The 20,829-nt window shown below is 43.3% G+C and overlaps 3 protein-coding genes and 1 long non-coding RNA gene across 4 annotated transcripts; 1 reads left to right on the forward strand and 3 right to left on the reverse strand.

The window, feature by feature from the left end:
- Positions 1-4,630: 4,630 nt before the first annotated feature.
- Positions 4,631-10,253, reverse strand: LOC311063670. The gene is made up of 3 exons (XR_014602630.1): positions 10,094-10,253; positions 7,180-7,383; positions 4,631-5,011 (listed from the first exon to the last, which is right to left on the reverse strand). It is a non-coding gene; the product is annotated as an uncharacterized lncRNA (long non-coding RNA).
- A 3,663-nt stretch (positions 10,254-13,916) lies between these two features.
- Positions 13,917-16,565, reverse strand: LOC311055786 (transportin-2-like; the record flags this gene model as incomplete). Its single annotated transcript, XM_084072055.1, has 1 exon — positions 13,917-16,565. The coding sequence occupies one exon, from the start codon at positions 16,563-16,565 to the stop codon at positions 13,917-13,919; it is 2,649 nt and encodes an 882-aa protein (XP_083928181.1).
- Positions 16,566-18,077: 1,512 nt separating this feature from the next.
- LOC311061460 (syntaxin-18-like) lies at positions 18,078-19,046 on the reverse strand (the record flags this gene model as incomplete). Its single annotated transcript, XM_084080113.1, has 1 exon — positions 18,078-19,046. The coding sequence occupies one exon, from the start codon at positions 19,044-19,046 to the stop codon at positions 18,078-18,080; it is 969 nt and encodes a 322-aa protein (XP_083936239.1).
- A 758-nt stretch (positions 19,047-19,804) lies between these two features.
- LOC311055797 (coatomer subunit epsilon-like) lies at positions 19,805-20,731 on the forward strand (the record flags this gene model as incomplete). Its single annotated transcript, XM_084072066.1, has 1 exon — positions 19,805-20,731. Exon 1 carries the CDS (start codon positions 19,811-19,813, stop codon positions 20,729-20,731), a length of 921 nt encoding a protein of 306 aa, XP_083928192.1. The 5' UTR covers positions 19,805-19,810.
- Between the last annotated feature and the right edge of the window lie 98 nt (positions 20,732-20,829).

Here is a 20,829-nt window from a genome sequence, read left to right on the forward strand (position 1 = left end):
TGTTGCTTTACTGCCTTCTTGCTCTGTTATCTGATATAATCTTTGCTTTTCAGGGGAAAAAACCTGACCTGCAAGGTGGTGAGGGATCCTCTTTCCATCAGCTCCGTGACCAGACCCACATGTATGTAGGGGCTACCGGATATAGTGCCCCTGAAGACCCCCAGGATCATCATAACATAGGGGCTCTCTGCACGTAGCATCAGTCCAGCCTCACAAACTAGTTCCTCGTTATTCAACCGTCTGAAGAAGACACATGAGATATATGTCACTCTAAAGGTCATTACACACTGGCGATTATGCGAATATACGCAAAATTCGGACTCGGTCCGAAGTAAATAAAATACGCGAAGCTCCGCGAAACTGATGTGGAAGCTTGCATTGACTTTATAAGGTTTTTAAAAAAAACATATTATTCGCATGAGAAAAACGCCCCCGGTGTGTAAGGACCTTTAGGGTTGCCAACCGTCCCTTGAAATACGGAATTGACCCTTGTTTGGAAACTAAAAGACGTGTCCCTTACTGAACTGATAAGGGACACACTTTACCCAACAAAATATACTTCAAGTAAAAGCAAAATATGTTTTTCCCCCCAAAAGGAGAAAACGTTTGTCGTACATATAGTAGTTGAACTCAGGGTCATTTTATATATATATATATATATATATATATATATATATATATATATATATATATATATATATATATACATATATATATACATATATATATACATACATACATACATACATACATACATACATACACACACACACACACACACACACACACACACACACACACACACACACACACACACACACACACACACACACACACACACACACACACACACATGGGTCAAAGGCGACATGTTGTCCAGAGACAACATTAATATAGATCTATATTACAAGATAAATACAATATTAAATAACTCAACTCATACCCTTCTTTTGACCCAGAAATATTTGTACTGCAAACTATTAATTTGATATTTGTTATTTAAAGTGTCAAAATGTAATTCAGTATAACTGTCTGGGCTAAAATTTAAATCCAATTTGTGATTTTCATCCTCCCAAAACACACAACAATTTGCTAATTTTTCCTTTTTTATCTGAATAAAAGAAATCGAGAAAACGCTAATAAAAAAAATCACAAAAATGCCCCCTTTTTTCGGTCTATTGGTCTTTTTTTTAATAACCAAAGAAAAAAGGCTAATTTTTGCCTTTTCTGTTAAGGATTGAAAAACTTGAAAATGCTAACATAAAAATGGTATAATTTGTATGTTCAATTTGAACCAAACAGAAAAAACCTTTGTGATTTTTGTCCTCCAAAAACAAACTAAAATTTGCCAAGTATTGCCTTTTTACATTCTGAATTGAAAAATAGTGAAAACGCTAACAGAAAAAAATCACAAAAATGACCCCTTCTTTCGGTCCATTTATCTCTTAATTTATTTTATTTGTAACAAAAAAATAGGAAATGGCTCAGTTTTTCCTTTTTTGTTCATAATTGAAAGTGTGTGTGCGTGTGCGTGTGCGTGTGCGTGTGCGTGTGTGTGTGTGTGTGTGTGTGTGTGTGTGTAATCAGGGTGCTTGATGCCAGCAGCCTCAACAATTCAACAGAGCCAATCAATGATTGGATCCTTTGATCATGAGATTTGTCATTGTAAACTGATTGATGATTGGATCACCGCAGTGTGTGTGTGTGTGTGTGTGTGTGTGTGTGTGTGTGTGTGTGTGTGTGTGTGTGTGTGTGTGTGTGTGTGTGTGTGTGTGTGTGTGTGTGTGTGTGTGTGTGTGTGTGTGTGTGTGCGTGCGTGCGTGCGTGCGTGCGTGCGTGCGTGCGTGCGTGCGTGCGTGCGTGCGTGCGTGCGGTCACACTGACATACATAATACAAATAACAGTAAAATAACAATGTATTTATTGTTGGTTTAAGAAGATAAAAGACATTATTATTGTGATTAAGATAGTTAATAATTTAGCTAAAACGATTTATGCTGAGGTTTTGTAACTCACAGGCTTTGTCAAATGTTAATTTATCTGTATTTTTTGCATTTGTTACAGTACGTTTTTTGTCAGATACTGTATGTTGCAGCAGCCATATTTGTAATGTATGTTTTGTTTTGTTGTTTTCCCACCTGCAGTTCTTATGGTAGTTCTAGGAATAAATGTTCTAAAATAATCAGTTTGAGAAACCATCCTTTATCAGCCGGGGTTGCTTACACACTACACTCATCAATCTTTCCGGATTAATAATTAGTTCTAAAAGCATGTCTTTGATATGCAGGCTGCAGCTGATGTGACGGCTGATCTTTCTTCATGAGCTGCAATATAGACCCCTTAACAGACGACGTCATACTGGCTGCGTGCAGCCAGTATGCGCGCAACAAAACCCATTATATCAGGTCTCGTTAGGACGCGTCTCACTAGCCAACACACACAAGAGGGGGTTGGGGTGTGCTGAAACCAGTGCACCCCGAAACAGGTTGGGAATTGATTGCGTGAAACAATCACCTGTGCGTCCAGGCTCAATGTTAGTAAACAAATAATTGGTCTATTAAACGTTAACTTTATCCTTTTAGATTCATCCAACCTGTAGCCTATATCAACTATCCATTAAAACAAGGAGGGGAATTTTGCTTTTTATTCTGCATAAAGTAACGCTGCGTTACTCGTAGCAATGTAATTTGTTTTTGTTTCTGACCCGAGATAAAAGTGCTAGCTATTCTCCCTGATGGTCTGTCTGTGTCTAGCTGACATGCTGCAGATCCGTGGAGCAGCCGTGTGAGGTCTCCATCTTTAGTAAAAAATAAACAAAACTACTTCGCTATTCACCGAAACAAAGGCTGTTTTGTGTTGTTGAAAGTCTATTCTCCAGTAGTTTTGTTTATTTTTTACTAAAGACGGAGGCCCCTGGTCAGACCTCCTTGACCTGAAAAAAAAAAGCCATGTACACATGCATACTTTCAACACTTGGCAGTATTGTCATAATTTTATGTTATGCTTCACTCGAAGATACAAACCTTGTTGTCCATTGTAAACTTTGTGCGGGTACAGGGCAGCATAGGGCAGGCTAATTGCTTTCAACCGCGGACGTGGTCTCTGACTGTGAAGATTGAACTGACATCTAATACAAAATGTATACTTTGTCGTACTCGTACGGCGGGGTCGCGCACCGGAAATAGCCGATCAACAAGCTCATTGGCTGTTTGGTAGATTTTTGACTCCTCCTGACTCCTGTATAAGGACAGGGATGTTTTTAACCTTTTTTTAGAAATGGCTTCAGGTCATCCGTTATTAGTTTAGTATTGTTATTTAAGTATTGTTTTTATGTATTATGGAGCACCCTAGCCATGGAAAACAGCACAAACATTTAAATGAGTTTGATTGCCATCTTTATTGACATATGGGATAAAAAACGAAACAAAAACACATAAATGTAGGTCAGAGCTTATTTCCACAGTGGTCTTTAGGTGTGTGTGTGTGTGTGTGTGTGTGTGTGTGTGTGTGTGTGTGTGTGTGTGTGTGTGTGTGTGTGTGTGTGTGTGTGTGTGTCACATAAGGGGGTGGGGGGGAGCAGAAGGAGCTTCACTAGAATTAAATTCATTAAAACAAAAGCAATACGCATACATTGTAATATAATCAAATGATGTGCTGTACACAACATCACAGCAGATCGAGCTAAAACCAGTAAACAGAAATTATATTAATTTAATTTAGTCATGTTGAGATATCTTGTCAACTCGGATGTCCGAGAAAAGCTTTTATTAATTGTTTAATTATGTTGAACTATCCCTGTTATGAATTAGCATGTGTGTCTTCAGACTTCCTTTGCGATTGAAGGTTTTTTCACAAACTGTACAAGTAAAGGATTCTCCCCCTGTATGAACCATCATGTGTGCGTTCAGATACTTCGTCTGACTGAAGTCTTTACCACAAACGGTACAACAACAGAGTTCATCCTTTGAATGAATCTTCATGTGTGTCTTCAAATTACATTTTACTGAAAACTTTTTTTCACAAATTGTACAAATAAAGCAACGGGGGCTCGGACGATGCCCTGAATGACGCTCCATGTGTCTTTTCATGTGCACCTTCAAATTAGCCTTTGCTAGAAAACTTTTGCTACAAACTGTACAACTAAATGAACGCTGACGCTTTGTGTGAATCTTTATGTGTCTTTCCAGGTAACCTGGACTAAAGACTTTGCCACACACTGTACACCCTACTCCCTCTGAATGTGTCTTCATGTGTATCGCCAGACCTTGACGCTGCATATATATTTTGCCACAAACTTCACAAATACAGGTAGTTTTCTTTGTGGTCTTACTTCTTTTCCTTGTAGTCTTACTTCTTTTCCTTGTAATCATACTCCTTTCCCCTGTATGCTTCATCATATGCGTCTCAAGACCTTTGCTCTGATTAAAACTTTTGTCACACAATGTACAACTAAAGGGTTTTTCTCCTGTATGAGTCTTCATGTGTTTCCTCAAATAATCTTGTATTTTAAAGCCTTTACCACAAACACTACAAATAAAGGGTTTCTCTCCTGTATGAATCATCAAGTGTCTTTTCATAAGAAACATGACAGGAAAGCCTTTGCCACACACTGTACAACTAAACCTCCCTTTATCTCCAGTATGGATTCTCTCGTGCATTTTCAAAGTAAGATTACGAGTAAAGCTTTTGCTACAAACTGTACAACTAAAGGGCTTTTCCCCTGTATGACTCCTCATGTGTACTTTCAGATGATACATTTGACGAAAGCCTTTACCACACTCTGTACAACTAAATGTCCCCGTATGAGTCCCTTCCGCATTTTGTGTCTTGTGTGACTTCCTTCCATTTGAAGACGACTGATCTTCCCTGGTCTCATCCCACTCGGCATCACTGTCTTCAGTGTCACATTCAGAGATCAATGGAGCACAGTGCTCTATTGATCTTTGAAGTGGATCATCTGGTTCCTCCTTGACCAGAATGCGGCTCCTCTCCTGCTGTTCAGGGGAAACCTCTTTACACACAGAGGCAAAAGATAAAATGAGAGAAATCATTACAACGACATTTCCCGAGCAGCTTCCGCTGTTTTGGTGATGTGGTAGTTGGAAGAATTTCTGCTGTTGGTAGCATATCTGTGCCTGTTTTTTTATTTCAAGTGTGAGATGCCATACTAGTATTATTCCAATTTGCTCAGGGTGTTCAACTAATTCCATTTTGGAAAGATTCCGATTTGGAAAAATTCTAATTTGGAACATTTTGGAAAAAGTCCAATTTGGAAAACACTGCTACAACCAAGGATAACTAAACCAAAGGGTAAACTTTACTGAAAGGACATCAATTTAATACTTTTTCCATAAATTGGAGCTGTAATGCAGCCAAAGAGATAAAATGATTAGTGAATGAACGATTTCAGCTCTATTTCAAAAATAGAGAAAATATAATACAAGCTCACAACTCATCTCATCACGATACTTGTGAGCTTGTTTTTGCCTTGTGTTCAGTGGCATCTTGTTTTTATTGTTAAATGTCAGAGACTACAGATGACAATTAGGACGGCATTCTTGCTAACTCCTTCATATTTACACTGCTTTCATAACTGTGCTTTAATGTACTGTATTTGAATGCCTAGTTCATTAATACATACTGACCCTCTCAAATAAAGGCAACGACTCAAGTATCGGGATTGAGTACTTTGTCCACACTCTGCCAACAAATAATTACACTGCAAATGTATTTGATAAAATCAATGACTATTTGAGTGTCTGTTACAGATCATTCTCTGCAGTATTAAGTGGAAACTAGCTCTGGTCCATGGCGTTAGAAGGAGTTCTCCTTAACGCTACGGTACTTTCGATTCTTTCCCCACGCACCGCGGTAGCACTAGTGCACTTTCACTACTCACCAAAACAAAGACGGTTTTATGGAGTTGAAAGCCTACTCTACTAAGTGGGAGCCCCCCACCTCACATCTAAAATACACTTTTTGGCCACAAAAAAACATGTTTTCAGGTTACTCCACAGTGCCCTCTACAGATCCGGTCAATGGAATTTTCCTATTGACCAGATTCTTCCTTCCGGTGAAATATTTTCTTTTCTGGCCAAAAAGTGTATTTTAGACGTGAGGTGGAGGGCTCAGAGTGTTCCCACTTAGTAGAGTAGGCTTTCAACTCCATAAAAGAGTCTTTGTTTTGGTGAGTAGCTAAAGTGTATTTTTAATTTCTACTACAGACGAGAGGCTGCGCTACTGCGGTGCGAGGGGAAAGAATCGAAAGTACCGTAGCGTTAAGGAGAACTCCTTCTAACGCTATGGACCAGAGCTAAGTGGAAACCAACAGTTTAAAAAACAAAACGAAACTGTACATACCGATCCTGTACAACTTCACTACAGGTTTCATTATTGCATCAAATAAAGCAAAATAAAAATAGCAGATCTACAAGCTCACAACTAGCTTGTAGATCTGCCATTTTTATGGAACCACACAATACATAGTTTAGCCTACTGCACTGTCATTCTGTCATTGTAAATAGGCTACATTGTCAAAATTGTCATCAATCACATGCTTATGTATACAGAATACATACATCATTTCATCTGAATGGAGACCGATCACTGTTTAGAGTGGGCGGGTCTTAGACAGTGCAGTGAGTGAGAAGTCCCTGCTTTGTTTTGTGTTGCCAGATTTTCGGAGAGGAATAAGCAACCAGGTCTATGAAAACAAGCCCAAAAGAAGCGACTATATGCCAAAAGAAGAGACTTTACTATTGTTACGGCTATTTTCAACTAGGTTTCAAGTGCTCATCTGGCCTATAGTCACTATTAGGCCACATGAGCACTTCAAAACTATTGGAAAATAGCCGTGAAAATTACATTCACAATAATACAATTCCGACATGAACTCTTTACACGCACTGAGGCGCTCCAAGCTGTAGAGCGTCGGACATTCCCCGACGTTTCCTTTCTAAGCTCCAACCTTGGATTGCCTTTCAATAAAACCATATTTGATAGCAACCATGTTCGCAACCTGATTGACTACAAGCAGCTTTACAGAAAAACAAGCCCAGAGTGGCTTATAATAAACAAACCTGGCAACAACAATGTGAAACACAGGAGTTTCTGATAGTTTTCTCCATGTAATATCAACTAGATAACCAATGCAATACGATAAAAGATATGTATTCTTACCACTGGTAGGTTCCCACTCATCAGAGCCGTCATCACAGCCTGAAAAAGACGAATCCTCGTCCTTTTCACTTCCTGAGGCGGGGGGGAGCGGCACCGATCGCCTCCTGGTACTCCGACGAAGAGGCACCGGGTCGCCGTGATCGCCGTCCTTCTGGACCACAGACCCACCAACGGGGCCCACTGGAGGTGGAATACATGGAGGCTCTGGTGTTATATTATGATATAGGATACTTTGTTACATTAACGTGGGTTTTCATACCAAAAGACCTCATCTTACATAGATAGCAAAATTAATGTTTATAAAACAAAATGTTTTAATCTCAGGTACTTATATACATACGACTCAGGTATATGTCGTCAGTGGTGGAAAGTACATTTACTCAAGTACTGTACTTAACTACACTTTTGAGGAACTTTTACTTCACTTGAGTATTCTAATTCTAATTTTCAATACTTTTACTTCTACTTCACTACATCTCAGAGGCAAATATTGTACTTTTACTCCACTACAATTATTTGAAAACTTTAGTTACTAGTTACTTTGTAGATTTTGATTATTATTTCAAAACATACATTAACCACTTCAGCCCTAGCCTGGTAAACCCTCCCTCCGGAAATCTCATTTCCATTTAAATGGAAATGAGATTTCCGGAGGGAGGGTTTACCAGGCTACTTCAGCCCTATACATTTCGGCCATTTGAAAATACTAGCCGATCTAAGCTCATCGTGACGCATTGTGAACTTGTATATCGGCCACTTTCAAAAGATTTTAATACATTTACATACATTTGAAAATTTGTGAAATGGGACATTCTGCACAATGAGCACTGTCCTGGGTCGAATCATCTGGTGACCGTTGAGAACGACATTACATTGTGAGCTTGTAGATCGGCTATTTTCAAATAACCGATCTAGGGCTAAGAGGTTAATGTATGTTTTGTAATAATACAATACATATCTGCAAAGTAACTAGTAACTAAAGTATTCCAATAATTGTAGTGGAGTAAAAGTACACTATTGTCCTCTGCATGTATGTGGAGTAGAAGTAATTAAAAGCACTGAAAATTGGAAATACTCAAGTAAAGTAAAAAAAATCACACCTGTGTGAAGGTAGCGGCGCCTTTGATATATTTTGTCATAGATATGTGTTTCTACTAGAGAAACAATATTAAATCTCTGTAAATTTATTTCAAGGCTTCCAGTGGCACTAAATAGTGCCATTGGAAGCGAATCACCAAATGCATTCCAAGGTAAGTGGCAAAAACCGATCTGTCATAGCTGATAGAGTGGGTACCTAAAAAATAAACTTTGTGTGTGCGTGTGTATAAATGTGGTACCAGAAAGATATGTATGTGTTATGAAACAATCTATACAATTTATAAGCCGTACCCAGAGTGTTTATGTTCCGGACTTTTACAGTTTATATAAACCATCTAATTTTGACATCATAGTGATGTCATGAATAGTAACATAGTGATGTCATGAATAGTGACCAATCAGAACGTTGACGGACCTGACCAATCAGAACCTTGGCGAGCCTGACCAATCAGAACGTTGACGGACCTGACCAATCAGAACCTTGGCGAGCCTGACCAATCAGAACGTTGACGGACCTGACCAATCAGAACCTTGGCGAGCCTGGCCAATCAGAACGTTGACGGACCTGACCAATCAGAACCTTGGCGAGCCTGACCAATCAGAACGTTGACGCAAAAGCCAGGTATAGAGGGCTAATATCCTAGCGCCGCTAAAAATACCTCAAAATTGTACTAAAGTACAGTACTTAAGTAAATGTACTAAACTACTTTCACCACTGGTACAGTCAGGGGTAGCTTGTATGAAAACATCGAACATCAAGCTAACATTAGCACAGGCCTACATCCAGAGCGTTAGTGAGTTCTCTCTAACGCTCTGCCAGCCGGTCGGCTCTGCTCATAGACAAGGAATTCCACTGTCCTGCGAGGGCTCCAACTGTAGTAAAAAATTAAATAAACCACTTCGCTACTCACCAAAACAAAGGTTGTTTTGTGTTGTTGAAAGTCTCATCTCGGAGGTGGGAAGCCTCTCAGCACCTCACCTTCTCTGTAAAATACACTTTTTGTCCAGAAAAGAAAATATTTCACCGGAAGGAAAAATCTGGTCAATAGAGAAATCCCATTAACCAGATCTGTAGAGGGCGCAGTGGAGCAACCAAAAAATGTTTTCCTTCCGGTGAAATATTTTATTTTCTGTCCAAAACGTGTATTTTACAGAGTAGGTGGGGTGCTGAGAGGCTTCCCACCTCCTAGAATAGACTTTCAACAACCCAAAACAGCCTTTGTTTTGGTGAGTAGCAAAGTGGTTTTGTTTATTGTTTTACTACAGTTGGAGCCCTCACAGGGCAGTGGAATTCCTTGTACATGCTCTGGACCAGGGCTAAGCACACAGGCCAACACAAATAATAATACATCACGATCGGTTTAAAAAAACTCCACATATCTTCTCACGATGACTTGTAGATCAACTATCTAAAGCAGGGGTCTTCAACAGGGGGTCCGGGCCCCCTAGGGGGTCCTCAGAGTTTCTACAGGGGGTCCGCCAAATCTTTGTGTGATATGATTTTTCTTTTTTACATTAACCACTTGAACCCTATCATCCCTTTTCGGAGAACTTTACCAAAAAATAGCAGATCTACAAGCTCACAACGCCTCGCTGTGAGCTTGTAGATCGGCTATTTTTTTTGAAAATAGGTGTTTTGTAGAGGGAAAAAAGAGCAGACCAAGTAAACAAAAAAAGTTCAATCTGAAACACAATTTCATACAATATAGAGGGGGTCCCTAGCTGCTTCATCTCTCTCTTAGCTAGGGGGTCCTTGGCCTGAAAACGTTGAAAGACCCCTGATCTAAAGTAAGAATGTGTTTTAAATAAAACAAACCTGTTGTGTTCTGTTCAATCATGTCTGACGTGATCTGATCTCCTGCTATCAGGATGGCATGATTCAACAACAGATCTGATCTCCTACCAGGATGGTATTATCAGCCTCTTCTGTGTTCAGTTGAAGGAGAAAAAGTCCTCCTGCAGACCATAGAGTTAGTTATAGAGTAATAGAGTAGTTATATAATAGAGTTAGCTGCAGACCTCCTCCTCGCTCTTTGTTTAGTTTGTTCAATGTCCAGCATGGAGCGTCTAGTGTTGCCAGATTGTGTGAGAGAAATAAGCAACCAGGTTTATGAAAACAACAAGCCCAAAAGAAGCGGCCACATGAGCACTTTCCAGTGGTGGAAAAAGTACTCAAATGTTGTACTTGAGTAAAAGTATCAATACACTCTGCAATGTAGAAATACTTTGTTACAAGTTTAAGTCCGGAATTCAAAATGTACAGTAAAAGTAGGCTACAAAAGTATTGGCATCAAAATGTACAATGTAAATGTATACTGTGGTTCTCAAACATTTTCATGTCAAGGACCCCCAAATGAATATGTATTTGGTGCCAAGGACCCCCATACAAGATTTGTGTTTTTTTTAAATATATATAATTCCAAATGTGTCCCTTTTCCCCCAAGATTTTTTTTTTGGGGGGTTTTTGGTTGGGGAAGTAGTCAATGAGCCAGAGCCCCAAAATTGAGCAATGATTATCGAAAGAGTGGGCAAGACCAAACCTGTAATAGAATGATTTATCGTATTACAAGTTTTCTGAAATTGTATATTTAAATATGCAAATTAGGCATTAGGAAAATATGCCCACATTTGCATAACTTTCCAGAATCAACATTGGAACATTGGACAAAGCCAGAGTCAACATACTTATTTCATTTTGTAAAGATGTTGGAGTCAAAGGTTTTTAACAAGGGAATATTCAATATCTGGCTCAATTTTGGGGCTCTGGCTCATGGACTAAATGCCTAATTTGCATATTTAAATATACAATTTCAGAAAACTTGTTATAAGATAAATCATTGTCTTCATGTAAGTAATCAACTCAGGAAGTTTCATTATGATAACTCTTTTTTAAATTTTGTCATTTTTTTCACCCTTCATGTACGTATGGGGAAAATAACAAAATGTGTGATAACCATGAAAAAGCTACTCCTGTGGAAAGGTTATCATATATTTATTGTATTGACCCTATGAACAATTTAATATAGGTTTTGCCCACTCTTTCGATAATGAAATCTTGTCTGGCTCATGGACTAAAGGGGGAAATCTACCCCTCCCCAATCTATAACAAACACAGATGCCAATCAGAGTGAAGGATGATCTCTGTGTTGTCGTGTCCAACAATCAAGATAAGAACCAGTGTTACAATCAGGTCTATGAAAACAAAGCTCAAAAGAAGCGACTAGGCCAAATGAGCACTCCAGGGGCTAGCATCCTGTTTTTAAATTGAGGACATGTAGGAGGTGACAGTTCTTATGAATGGCCACTAGTTTCGCTATTTCCCCCATGATTTCCCCCCTGCTGGCTGCAGAAGTAATAACTCTCCATTCAAGCGAATGGGTTTTTGGCCGGACATTATACTTGATTTTATTAATCTACAAGCTCACAACGCGTCGCATTGCGACACGTTGTGAGCTTATAGATCGGCTATTTTCAAATAGCCAATAGTGCTCACAAAGCCACTTTTTCGGCGAATTGAAACCCGCCATCTGTGGACTTCCGGTCCCGAAATGAAACCGGAAACGACCGTTATTGGCTGTAACCGCAGCGAGGGCGGGTCTTCACTTGGTTGAACCGGTAGAAGCCCTAGAATCATACCCTACTTAATCATTAATAAAAAAAAAACAATGGGACGATAATTTACTAAACGCATATCATGGTATTTGAAAGAAGAGTTCAAACTAGCGACTGAAAGCATATTATTTATGATAATGTTTATTAAGGTAATAAAATCAAGTGTAAAGTCCGGCCAAAAACCCATTCGCTTGAATAGAGTTATTGCTTCTGCAGCCAGCAGGGGGGGAAATCATGGGGGAAATAGCTAAACTAGCTATTAGTCATTCATATGAACTGTCACTTCCTAAATAGCCTCAATGTAGAAACAGTGGGCTAGCCCCTTGAGTGCTCATTTGGCCTAGTCCCTTCTTTTGGGCTTTGTTTTCACAGACCTGGTTGCTTATTTCTCTCGCAAAATGTAGCAACACTGGTTGAACATCTTGATTGTTGGACACGACAACACAGAGATCATCCTTCACTCTGATTGGCTGGCATCTGTGTTTGTTTTTCATATACATTTCAGTGAAGAAAAGGCCAGTCAGGTGTAGGGATGGGAGGTTAATCGTTATCATCGTTTATCGTGATAAAAAATCCGCTCACAATAATCATATCGCTGAGATTTCAATTCATCGTGAAATTGTCCTCCGTCATACTCTAAGATTAAGCTTTTGTTGAGCTGCAAATTCAGTACCACTTAAAATTAAGGACAGGTGCTCTTTTATGGCGGTTTTGAAGGAGGGTAGGGAGTCACACTTTTTGATGGCTGTTGGTAGGGCATTCCACATGCTGGTGGCATAATAGTAGAATTGATTCATCCCCATGTTTGTGCCGAATCTGGGGGGAATGAGTTCAGCGGAGCTCCTTCTGGTATTGTACCCGTGGGCGTCACTCACTGTTTTGAAGTAGTCAAACAGGTACATGGGCGCTGGTCCAATGTACCGACGGTATCGGTGTCAGGTGTGGTACTTTTAGATGGATATTGCTATTCCTCATCTGTAGCCACAGAATAAACAATATTACCTTACCGTAGATTACCGGTTCGCTGTTATCGTGCGTTTTTTTTTTATCATTTTACTTCTTTACTTTTGGCTGGGCAAGTTTTTGGGGGGACATGGAAGAGCCTGCAGTGTGGACACACACACACACACACACACACACACACACACACACACACACACACACACACACACACACACACACACACACACACACACACACACACACACACACACGCACCCACCTCGCCTAACTTCTCTCCTCCTCTGAACAATGCTAATGCTAATGAAGAAGACTTCACCTATTTTCAATCTATCTTCGTCCTATAACTGAGAAAACAAAAAATAAACTCTCCAAATGATTTGCCGACCCCTCAGGGGGACACGTAACCTGACTCTGCCAGATGGGGAGGTATTGAGTTCACACGTAGGTTGTGAAACAAGTGTGAAGCAAGCTTCCCATCTGGCGGAGTCAGGTTAGGGGACACGGCCCCTCGGTTGACAACCACTGGCATATACCATCATCTCCCCTAACCCTTTCTGGGATCCCTCAGGTGTCGTTGGCATGTCTTTTTGAGTGTCAAATTCTGCTTATCATTTGAGGTATAAAGAGGTATGTGTAAATCCCTGGTTTACCCTTGGTCACCCACCAGCCACTCACTGCCCCCTCCTGCGGTCAGGGCAGTGAGTGGATGAGTTCCCCCTAGTAATCCTCCCTTAGATGAACTAACAAGCCTTATTTCCCTTGTGGAACTGAGAGAACAGCCAGCACACAATAAATGTCCTTTTCTCATAGCTTTATTTACCTCTCCACGGACAGAGCAATGGACGTGTTTCAACCTAACAGGTCTTCCTCAGCGTCGCGCTGTCCATGGAGAGGTAAATACAAATATGTTTAAAGGACATTTATTGTGTTGCTGGCTGTTTCCTCAGTTTCATGATATTGTTGACCCGTGCACTTTGAGACTTTTGTTCAATCTGGAGTGTTGCGGGCATTCTTGCTTTGCAGAGCTTTCCCCTATTTCGCTTGTGGACCATCTAGAGGGTGGGCTACAAGCCGTAAAAAGCTGACAGACGCTCCTTCAGCACAGGGGGGAAATGCTCGGAGAACTGCTGCCAGGTCTCCTGGCCCATGTGGTCCTTGAAGCCGTGCATGATCTTATGGAACACGTCTCTCAGGTCATCTTTAGGGTCGACATAGAAAGCCACCGCGTCGCAGAAGAAGATATAATCCTGCACGACTCCTCCAGGGTTGCGCTCGATCATCATGCAGATTCCTCTGAATGCTGAATCCTTCTCCTCCTCTTCTCGGATATTCCTCATTGACATACACCACGGTCTGATGAATTGGTGCAACTGTGGTGCCACTTCCTGTGGACAGACGTAACCCAGCCTGCCAATCGTAATGGCCGTGTTATCCAACAAGGCCTTATGGGTATTGGGCCGGTTGATGATCTCCACCAGGTGAGGCAGAACCGTGCCCACATAGGGCTCCATCTCCGCGCCCATCTGTAAGGAGATCTCGCCCATTGCCCAGGTGGCGTTGTTACACACGTAAATAAACTCTGGGTCCAGGTTGCGTCCCAGGATGGCTATGAACTCGGCAATGCAGGACTTGACGTGAGGGAAGCAGGCCTTGGTTAGATCTCCCAGCAGCGCAAAGGAGCTCTGTCTTACCTCAGGCATGCTGTCCTGCATGCACTGGAAGAGCAGGGTCATGATGTTGGAGTGAGCCACCAGTTGCTCCATGTGGCCCCTGAGGCCCTCGGCCAAGCCACTCAGCAGGTCCAAGGCCACGATCATGAAGTCCTTGTCGAGAGCCCCGTACTCGTCTGGGTGCTGGTTGTACATATCAGCCTGGGCAAGTGTCTTCTGGACTACAGTGGTGCAGCGCTGGAACACAGGCTCACAGTAAGGCAGGAAGCCACTCTGCAGGGCTGTAGCTACTGATGACAGACACTCCAGTAGAGGGAAGTGATCCTTGTCTCCATCCTTCAGCTCATTCCACTTGGCGATGAGGGGAGGCATCAACTTCTGTATGTACTCAGGCTGGTTTAGATGATGTCCCACAGAGTCAGCCAGGGTACCTATGATGTCGTACAGCATGAGCAGGTTCTTGTGCTGGTATTTCCCAAAGGCAAAGACCAACGTGTCCAGGATGAAGCTCAAATAGGGGACCAGCTCCGTGCATGCCTTCTCCTCCAGGGTGGCAAATGCACTGCAGGCAGCTTCCTGCACACTCTTGTTGCCGTCCAGGATGCGTTTCAGCAGATTGGTCATGAGGGGCTTGAGGTGGGAGTCGGGGGGCTGTGACACCACCCAGTGGGCATAGCGACCCAGGGTCCAGCAGGTGATGGAACGCACCAACGCCTTCTTGTCACTCAGACACTGGATGAGGTGGGGGATTAGCTCAGGCAGGTAGGGAACCATGCCCTGCATGCAGCCTTCTGCGATTGCTCCCAGCACAAGGATCCCAGACTCCTTGATGACCCAGTCCGGGTGGAAGAGTAGATCTTTGAGCTGGGGCAGTAGGTGGGGCAGTAGATCATCATGGAACACGTTGGCCAGCACATCCAAGGCTTCAGCCGAACACTTACGGAGGTTCCAGTCGGACAATGTGTCACCATCTTCATCTATGTCCTCAGCTTCCCCACCCTCCTCCCCCTCATGCTGGAATGTGACGGTGCGTGAATTATGGAAAGTTGGCTTGATGTCCTGTTCGCTGTCCGGCACGGCATCATCCTCTTCCACGTCGCCCTTGAGCATGATGTCAATCTCTGAATACTTTGTCCCGTTCACCAGGATAGGAATCAGTTGCACCAGGTGTTCAGATAGTACTTCCTTACAAATAGGTTGCTCCGCCAGGGTCAGCCAGAACTCACAGGCCTCCAGTGCCACATTGTCATCCGGGTCATGAGTTCGTTGCAGCATGTGCTGGATGATGGGGTGCATGTAGGGGATGACGCGGTCAATGCGGACCTCTAGCAACGTGACCAAAGCCCTGCACACATTCTTCCTCACCTCCGAGTCCTCGTCTGCTGCCAGCGCAAACAGACTCTCTATGAAGGTTTCCATGTTGTCCATCAGGGCCTGAGGTCTGCCAATGATGAACTGGTTCACACAGGCTATGGCATGCGACCTGATCTTGGGGCTGCCGTTCTTGAAGAACTGGAGAAACTTGGGGATCATCACGTTGAGCGGTCTATTCAGAGCATCACTGTCCAGCTGTTCCGACGAGTCCTCGCAGATCTTCCGCAGCGTGCCAAACGAGCCCTCGCAGGTGTTGTAGTCCTCCGAGCTTAGCAGGCTGCAGAGCTGGGGCAGCAGTTCGGGCCAAGCCTGCAGCTTCCCTTTGGAGGTGATAGTCGTGATCAGGTTCCCAATGGTGGAACGGACGAGGGGATCGCCGATGTTGTCGAGACATTCCTGCTTGATAAAGTCGGCTACCGTCGGTGGGAAGTTCTGGTAGTGGGTCCTAACGTTGTTCTTCAGGATCAGACCACTCAGAGAGCGGGTGGGCTCGTCTTCGGTTTTCAGTCGTGTGAGGACAAAAATGAGATAGTTGTTGAAGTCGGGGAACTGGTTGAGCTGTTCAAGTTTCTGTTGGACAGCTCTCTGTGTAGCTGTGTTGGCCGACTGGGAGTCCTTGAGAAGTTGGACGACCTGCTGGAGACCCTGCTCATCTGGCTGCCACTCCATCAATGCAGTTTCTGTGTAGATCAGATTTCTCTTTGATGGAGCCACAAACTCTTATTGTGCTCGTCTATGACATCAGTAATCTATGACGTCAGTGTTGTGATGTCAGGAATCTTCATATTCTTTTACCATGTCAAAACTACTAGTTAACTGGGGGGTAAACTGGCCCTTACCATCCAGGAATGGGTATTAGGTGGAAAGGGTGGTTATGGGTTTGTCTTCCGATCTCCGCTCTAGTGGTTCCTATTGTAGGATGGTCGTGTCAGTATTGTCCAAATGTGGAGTTCCATGACGTCAGACTAGGGCTTTGCTCAACTCTAATTTAATTAGTTGATTTAGATTCGGGATTATATGAATATCCGGCTAATTGTTTTATATAAAGGTCTAGAAGGCTTTCTGGACAAATTGTACATACATTCACTAGCCCTGATAGTGCTGATTTAGACCATGTCAACTGCTGGTTCCCAAAAATGCAAAGATGGCAATTCAGCTGTTACTAATCCGCTATAATTAGACAAGAGAGTAGAAGGCGCATTATAAGCCTAACCCTAAACGTAACCTTAACCCTAGCCTCACACTAACTGACATCAGAAAAATGGGCCGTCTGACTAATGGGTAGCCGCCGATTGAACATTCTTGACCTAGTAGTCTAATTGTAGGCCTATACGTTACCCAGTAGCACAAGTTCGTACCTAATCTATCAATGAGAATTATGTTGCTGCCGAACTAAATCCAAAACATTATTTAGTGGCCACTGGCCAGAAGAACAACGAAGAACACTTTTGGTTATTGGCTGATGATTTTGCAGATATTAAATATTTTTTACAAAGTATAGCTGTCCCTCTTTTATGTCCCATATAACCTGAACTCACCCTTCTACTGGGGGTAGTGTGGTGTTTCTGCCTGGCAATAGCCCTTGATTTTACAGTAGTTATTTTAATACATCCATGCTTATATGGTTGTAACATGTGAGGGGAAAGATGGGAAAGGGAAAGATGTGAGGGGATGTTGACTTGGCTTTATTTGAAGTATAAAACTTGTAAGATATGTCTCACACGCAGGTGGAAAAAGTACTTAATTACTTAATTAAAAGTATCAATACTGCAACTTAGAAACACTCTGTTACAAGTAAAGGTCTGGTAATAAAAATGTACTAAGTAAAATTACAAAAGTATTGGCATCAAAATATACTTATAGTACCAAAAGTAAAAGTGTTTCACAAGTTGTCATGTCTAAAATGCATAAAAAATCTTAAGTTTAAATAGGGCTTAACTGGTATTTAATGTATGTTTAACGTATGTTTTGTAATAAAGCTAAACCAAATATATTCAACATTTGTTGAATCTTTTGAAAATAGTCACAACACGTCGCATCGCGACGCGTTGTGAGCTTAGGTCAAGCGTTCAGGTCAAGTGTTCAAAGTGTTCAAACTGTTCATGTAGGCTATAGTTGCTTCTTTTGGGATCATTTTCATAGACCTAGACCTATTTCTCTCACAAAATCTGGCAACACCGCTTAGCCACTGTACCAGTCCAAGAAAAGGAGAGAGAGCGAGCACATGACCAGGAAGAAGAGGATCCATATGCGCAAGCTGCCGTTGTTTTTGATGGCCTCTCGTATGTCTTCATTGCCTTCTTTGACGTTCTCCGTAGCGTCCACAACCAGCTGGTGAATGCTGTCAATCTCCGTCTCTTGCTGAAGGACCTTCTCGGAAAAGATCTCCTGGAGTCGGGAGATCTCCACGACGTTGCCCTCGATGTGTCTACATTCGTCCGCCATACCGCTCATCTCACTCACCAACCTCTGGCTCTCCTGCTCGTACATCTGGATCTCCTCGGGAGAGAGCTCGTCCTCCACGCTGCCCTCCTCCCCCCACAGGTCGGCACTGGTGTCGAGTTGGACCTCGGACAATCCCTTTTCTTTGGCTCCCTTCTCCGCCAAGCTTTCCATAATATGGCTCTTCTCTGTCTTGCTGTGATGCTGTGGAGACAGTCTCGACAGTCTCTTCTTGTCCACCACTCTCTTGAACCTTATCGCTCTCTGCTCAGAGTACAACTTGCACACTCCTTTCAGATACGTCTCGACCATGTCCAGGACCGCTCCCCTGTGCTCCTTCGACTGTGCCGACATCACCTGCTTCTCAGATTGAGTGCGTAGCTGTTTGATCGCTTCCGAGCAGGTTCTCATGAAGATATGAGCGTCTTGGTCAATCTTGTCTCGTTCGCAGTCCGTCATACCGGCGAGGTCCGACGAGAGGAGGCTTCTGGCGTTCACATAGGCTTTCCTGTGCCGCAGGAGGAAGTCTTTCAGTTTGGTGATGTTTGTGATCACCCCTTTTGCCTCGGTAGAAAATCCACTCTTGGGGCTGCTGCTGTGCTTAGAAATGTCATCTTTGGGAAAATGAAAGCCGCCCCCTATCGCCTTATTTAGAACTTTAACAGTTTTTACGCTGGCTTTGAACAGTAAAGTTCTATCAAGAGCCATGTGTGCTGGCGGAGTAGACCGCTTCTACAACACTGTAGACAAAGTGACACATCAACTGGTGGCACTTCCTTTTATACATTAGGGCAGTACTCATATAGTCATATCGCGTCATAACTACTGCATCATTTGTGCATAATTCATGTCTTTGCATTACATTTACACTAGGAGGGCGCCAGCCTAGTCGGGTTTCTTCTGTAATTTCTTCTGTCATTGACTGACGAATCACTAAGCTTTGCACAAACGTCATGCGAAGCCGCCACAATAAGGCAAGCCGAGGGTCTGTTTGGCCTATCAGGAAGCCCAGAACCTCTGTCTCCCCCTCAGACCTGAGTTCAGGCCACTCAGCATACAGTATATGTGTTTTTTCTTCAGTTCTCGGAACCCATAGGTCCCCCCCCTCCCCAATTGGCTTTCGGCACGACCCATCAAGGGGTCTCAAGAGACACACACCCTGAATTTGAGACCGTTTGGTCTATCGCCCTCCGAGTTATGCCCCAGACAGACTGACACGCAGAGATTTGGTGACTTGTAGATAAGAATATAGTAGATAGATAGAGGAAGACTAGTGTGACTACCTGGAAGGCCAGTCTAATGACAGCATGGCTACCATGTCGGATCTCGTCATCTATGACGTCACAACTATGACTATCAGTACTATGACGTCAGTCAACTCCATATCTGGGCAAGGTTTCAGTCCATTCCGACCACCTGACCTCCAGAGTATAAAATTAAAATTCTAACTAGGATGTTGTTCAGTAGTCAACATGGGAGAGCAACAATCAGATATCGATGAGCTTTTCGATGTGAAGAATGCATATTACATTGGTGGTTATCAACAATGTATCAAAGAGGCTCAGAGGGCGAAGCCTTCAACCCCAGAAAAGGAGATTGAGAGGGACATGTTTTTGTACAGAGCATACATCGCCCAGAGGAAGTACGCCGTAGTCCTGGACGATATCAAGCCAGGCTCGGCACCTGAACTGCAGGCAGTACGGATGTTTGCTGAATATCTGTCCAGCGAAAGCAAGAGAGACTCTATTGTCGCTGATCTAGACAGAGCGATGGCAAAGAGTGACTGCGCGGCCAACACCGCCTTCCTCCTCGCGGCCGCCTCCGTTTATTACCACGAGGGGAACACGGACGGCGCTCTCAGGACACTCCAGCGGGTTTCTCCCTGGTGCAGTGTGCCGGAGGAGTGCACGGCGATGACCATTCAGGTACTGCTGAGCCTGGACCGCGTCGACCTGGCGAGGAAGGAGCTGAAGCGGATGCGGGACGAAGACGCCACTCTGACGCAGTTGGCCACGGCGTGGGTCAACATCGCCATGGGCGGAGGAGAGGAGCTGCAGGACGCCTTCTACATCTTCCAGGAGATGTCGGACAAGTACACCCCCACCGTGTTGCTTCTCAACGGGCAGGCGGCCTGTTGCATGGCTCAGGGTAAGTGGGAGCAGGCCGAGGGGGTGCTGCAGGAGGCGTTGGACAAGGACAGCAGCCACCCCGAGACGCTGGTCAATCTCATAGTGCTGACTCAGCACCTGGGCAGAGCTACCGAGGTGACCGGTAGGTACCTCTCACAGTTGAAGGATGCCCACAGAGCCCACCCTTTCCTGAGAGACTATTTAGCCAAGGAGAATGAGTTTGACAGACTAACGCTGCAGTATGCCCCCGCTGCCACCGAATAACAAGCCCATCTGTTTTTCTGCTGGGATACCCAAACAATGGGCTTCAGTTTACACCTTGAAGGTTTACATACGCACACACACGCACACGCGTTCATCAC

The sequence above is a fragment of the Gymnoscopelus microlampas genome, assembly GCF_963454915.1.
Source record: "Gymnoscopelus microlampas genome assembly, chromosome: 2".
Lineage (NCBI taxonomy): Eukaryota > Metazoa > Chordata > Actinopteri > Myctophiformes > Myctophidae > Gymnoscopelus > Gymnoscopelus microlampas.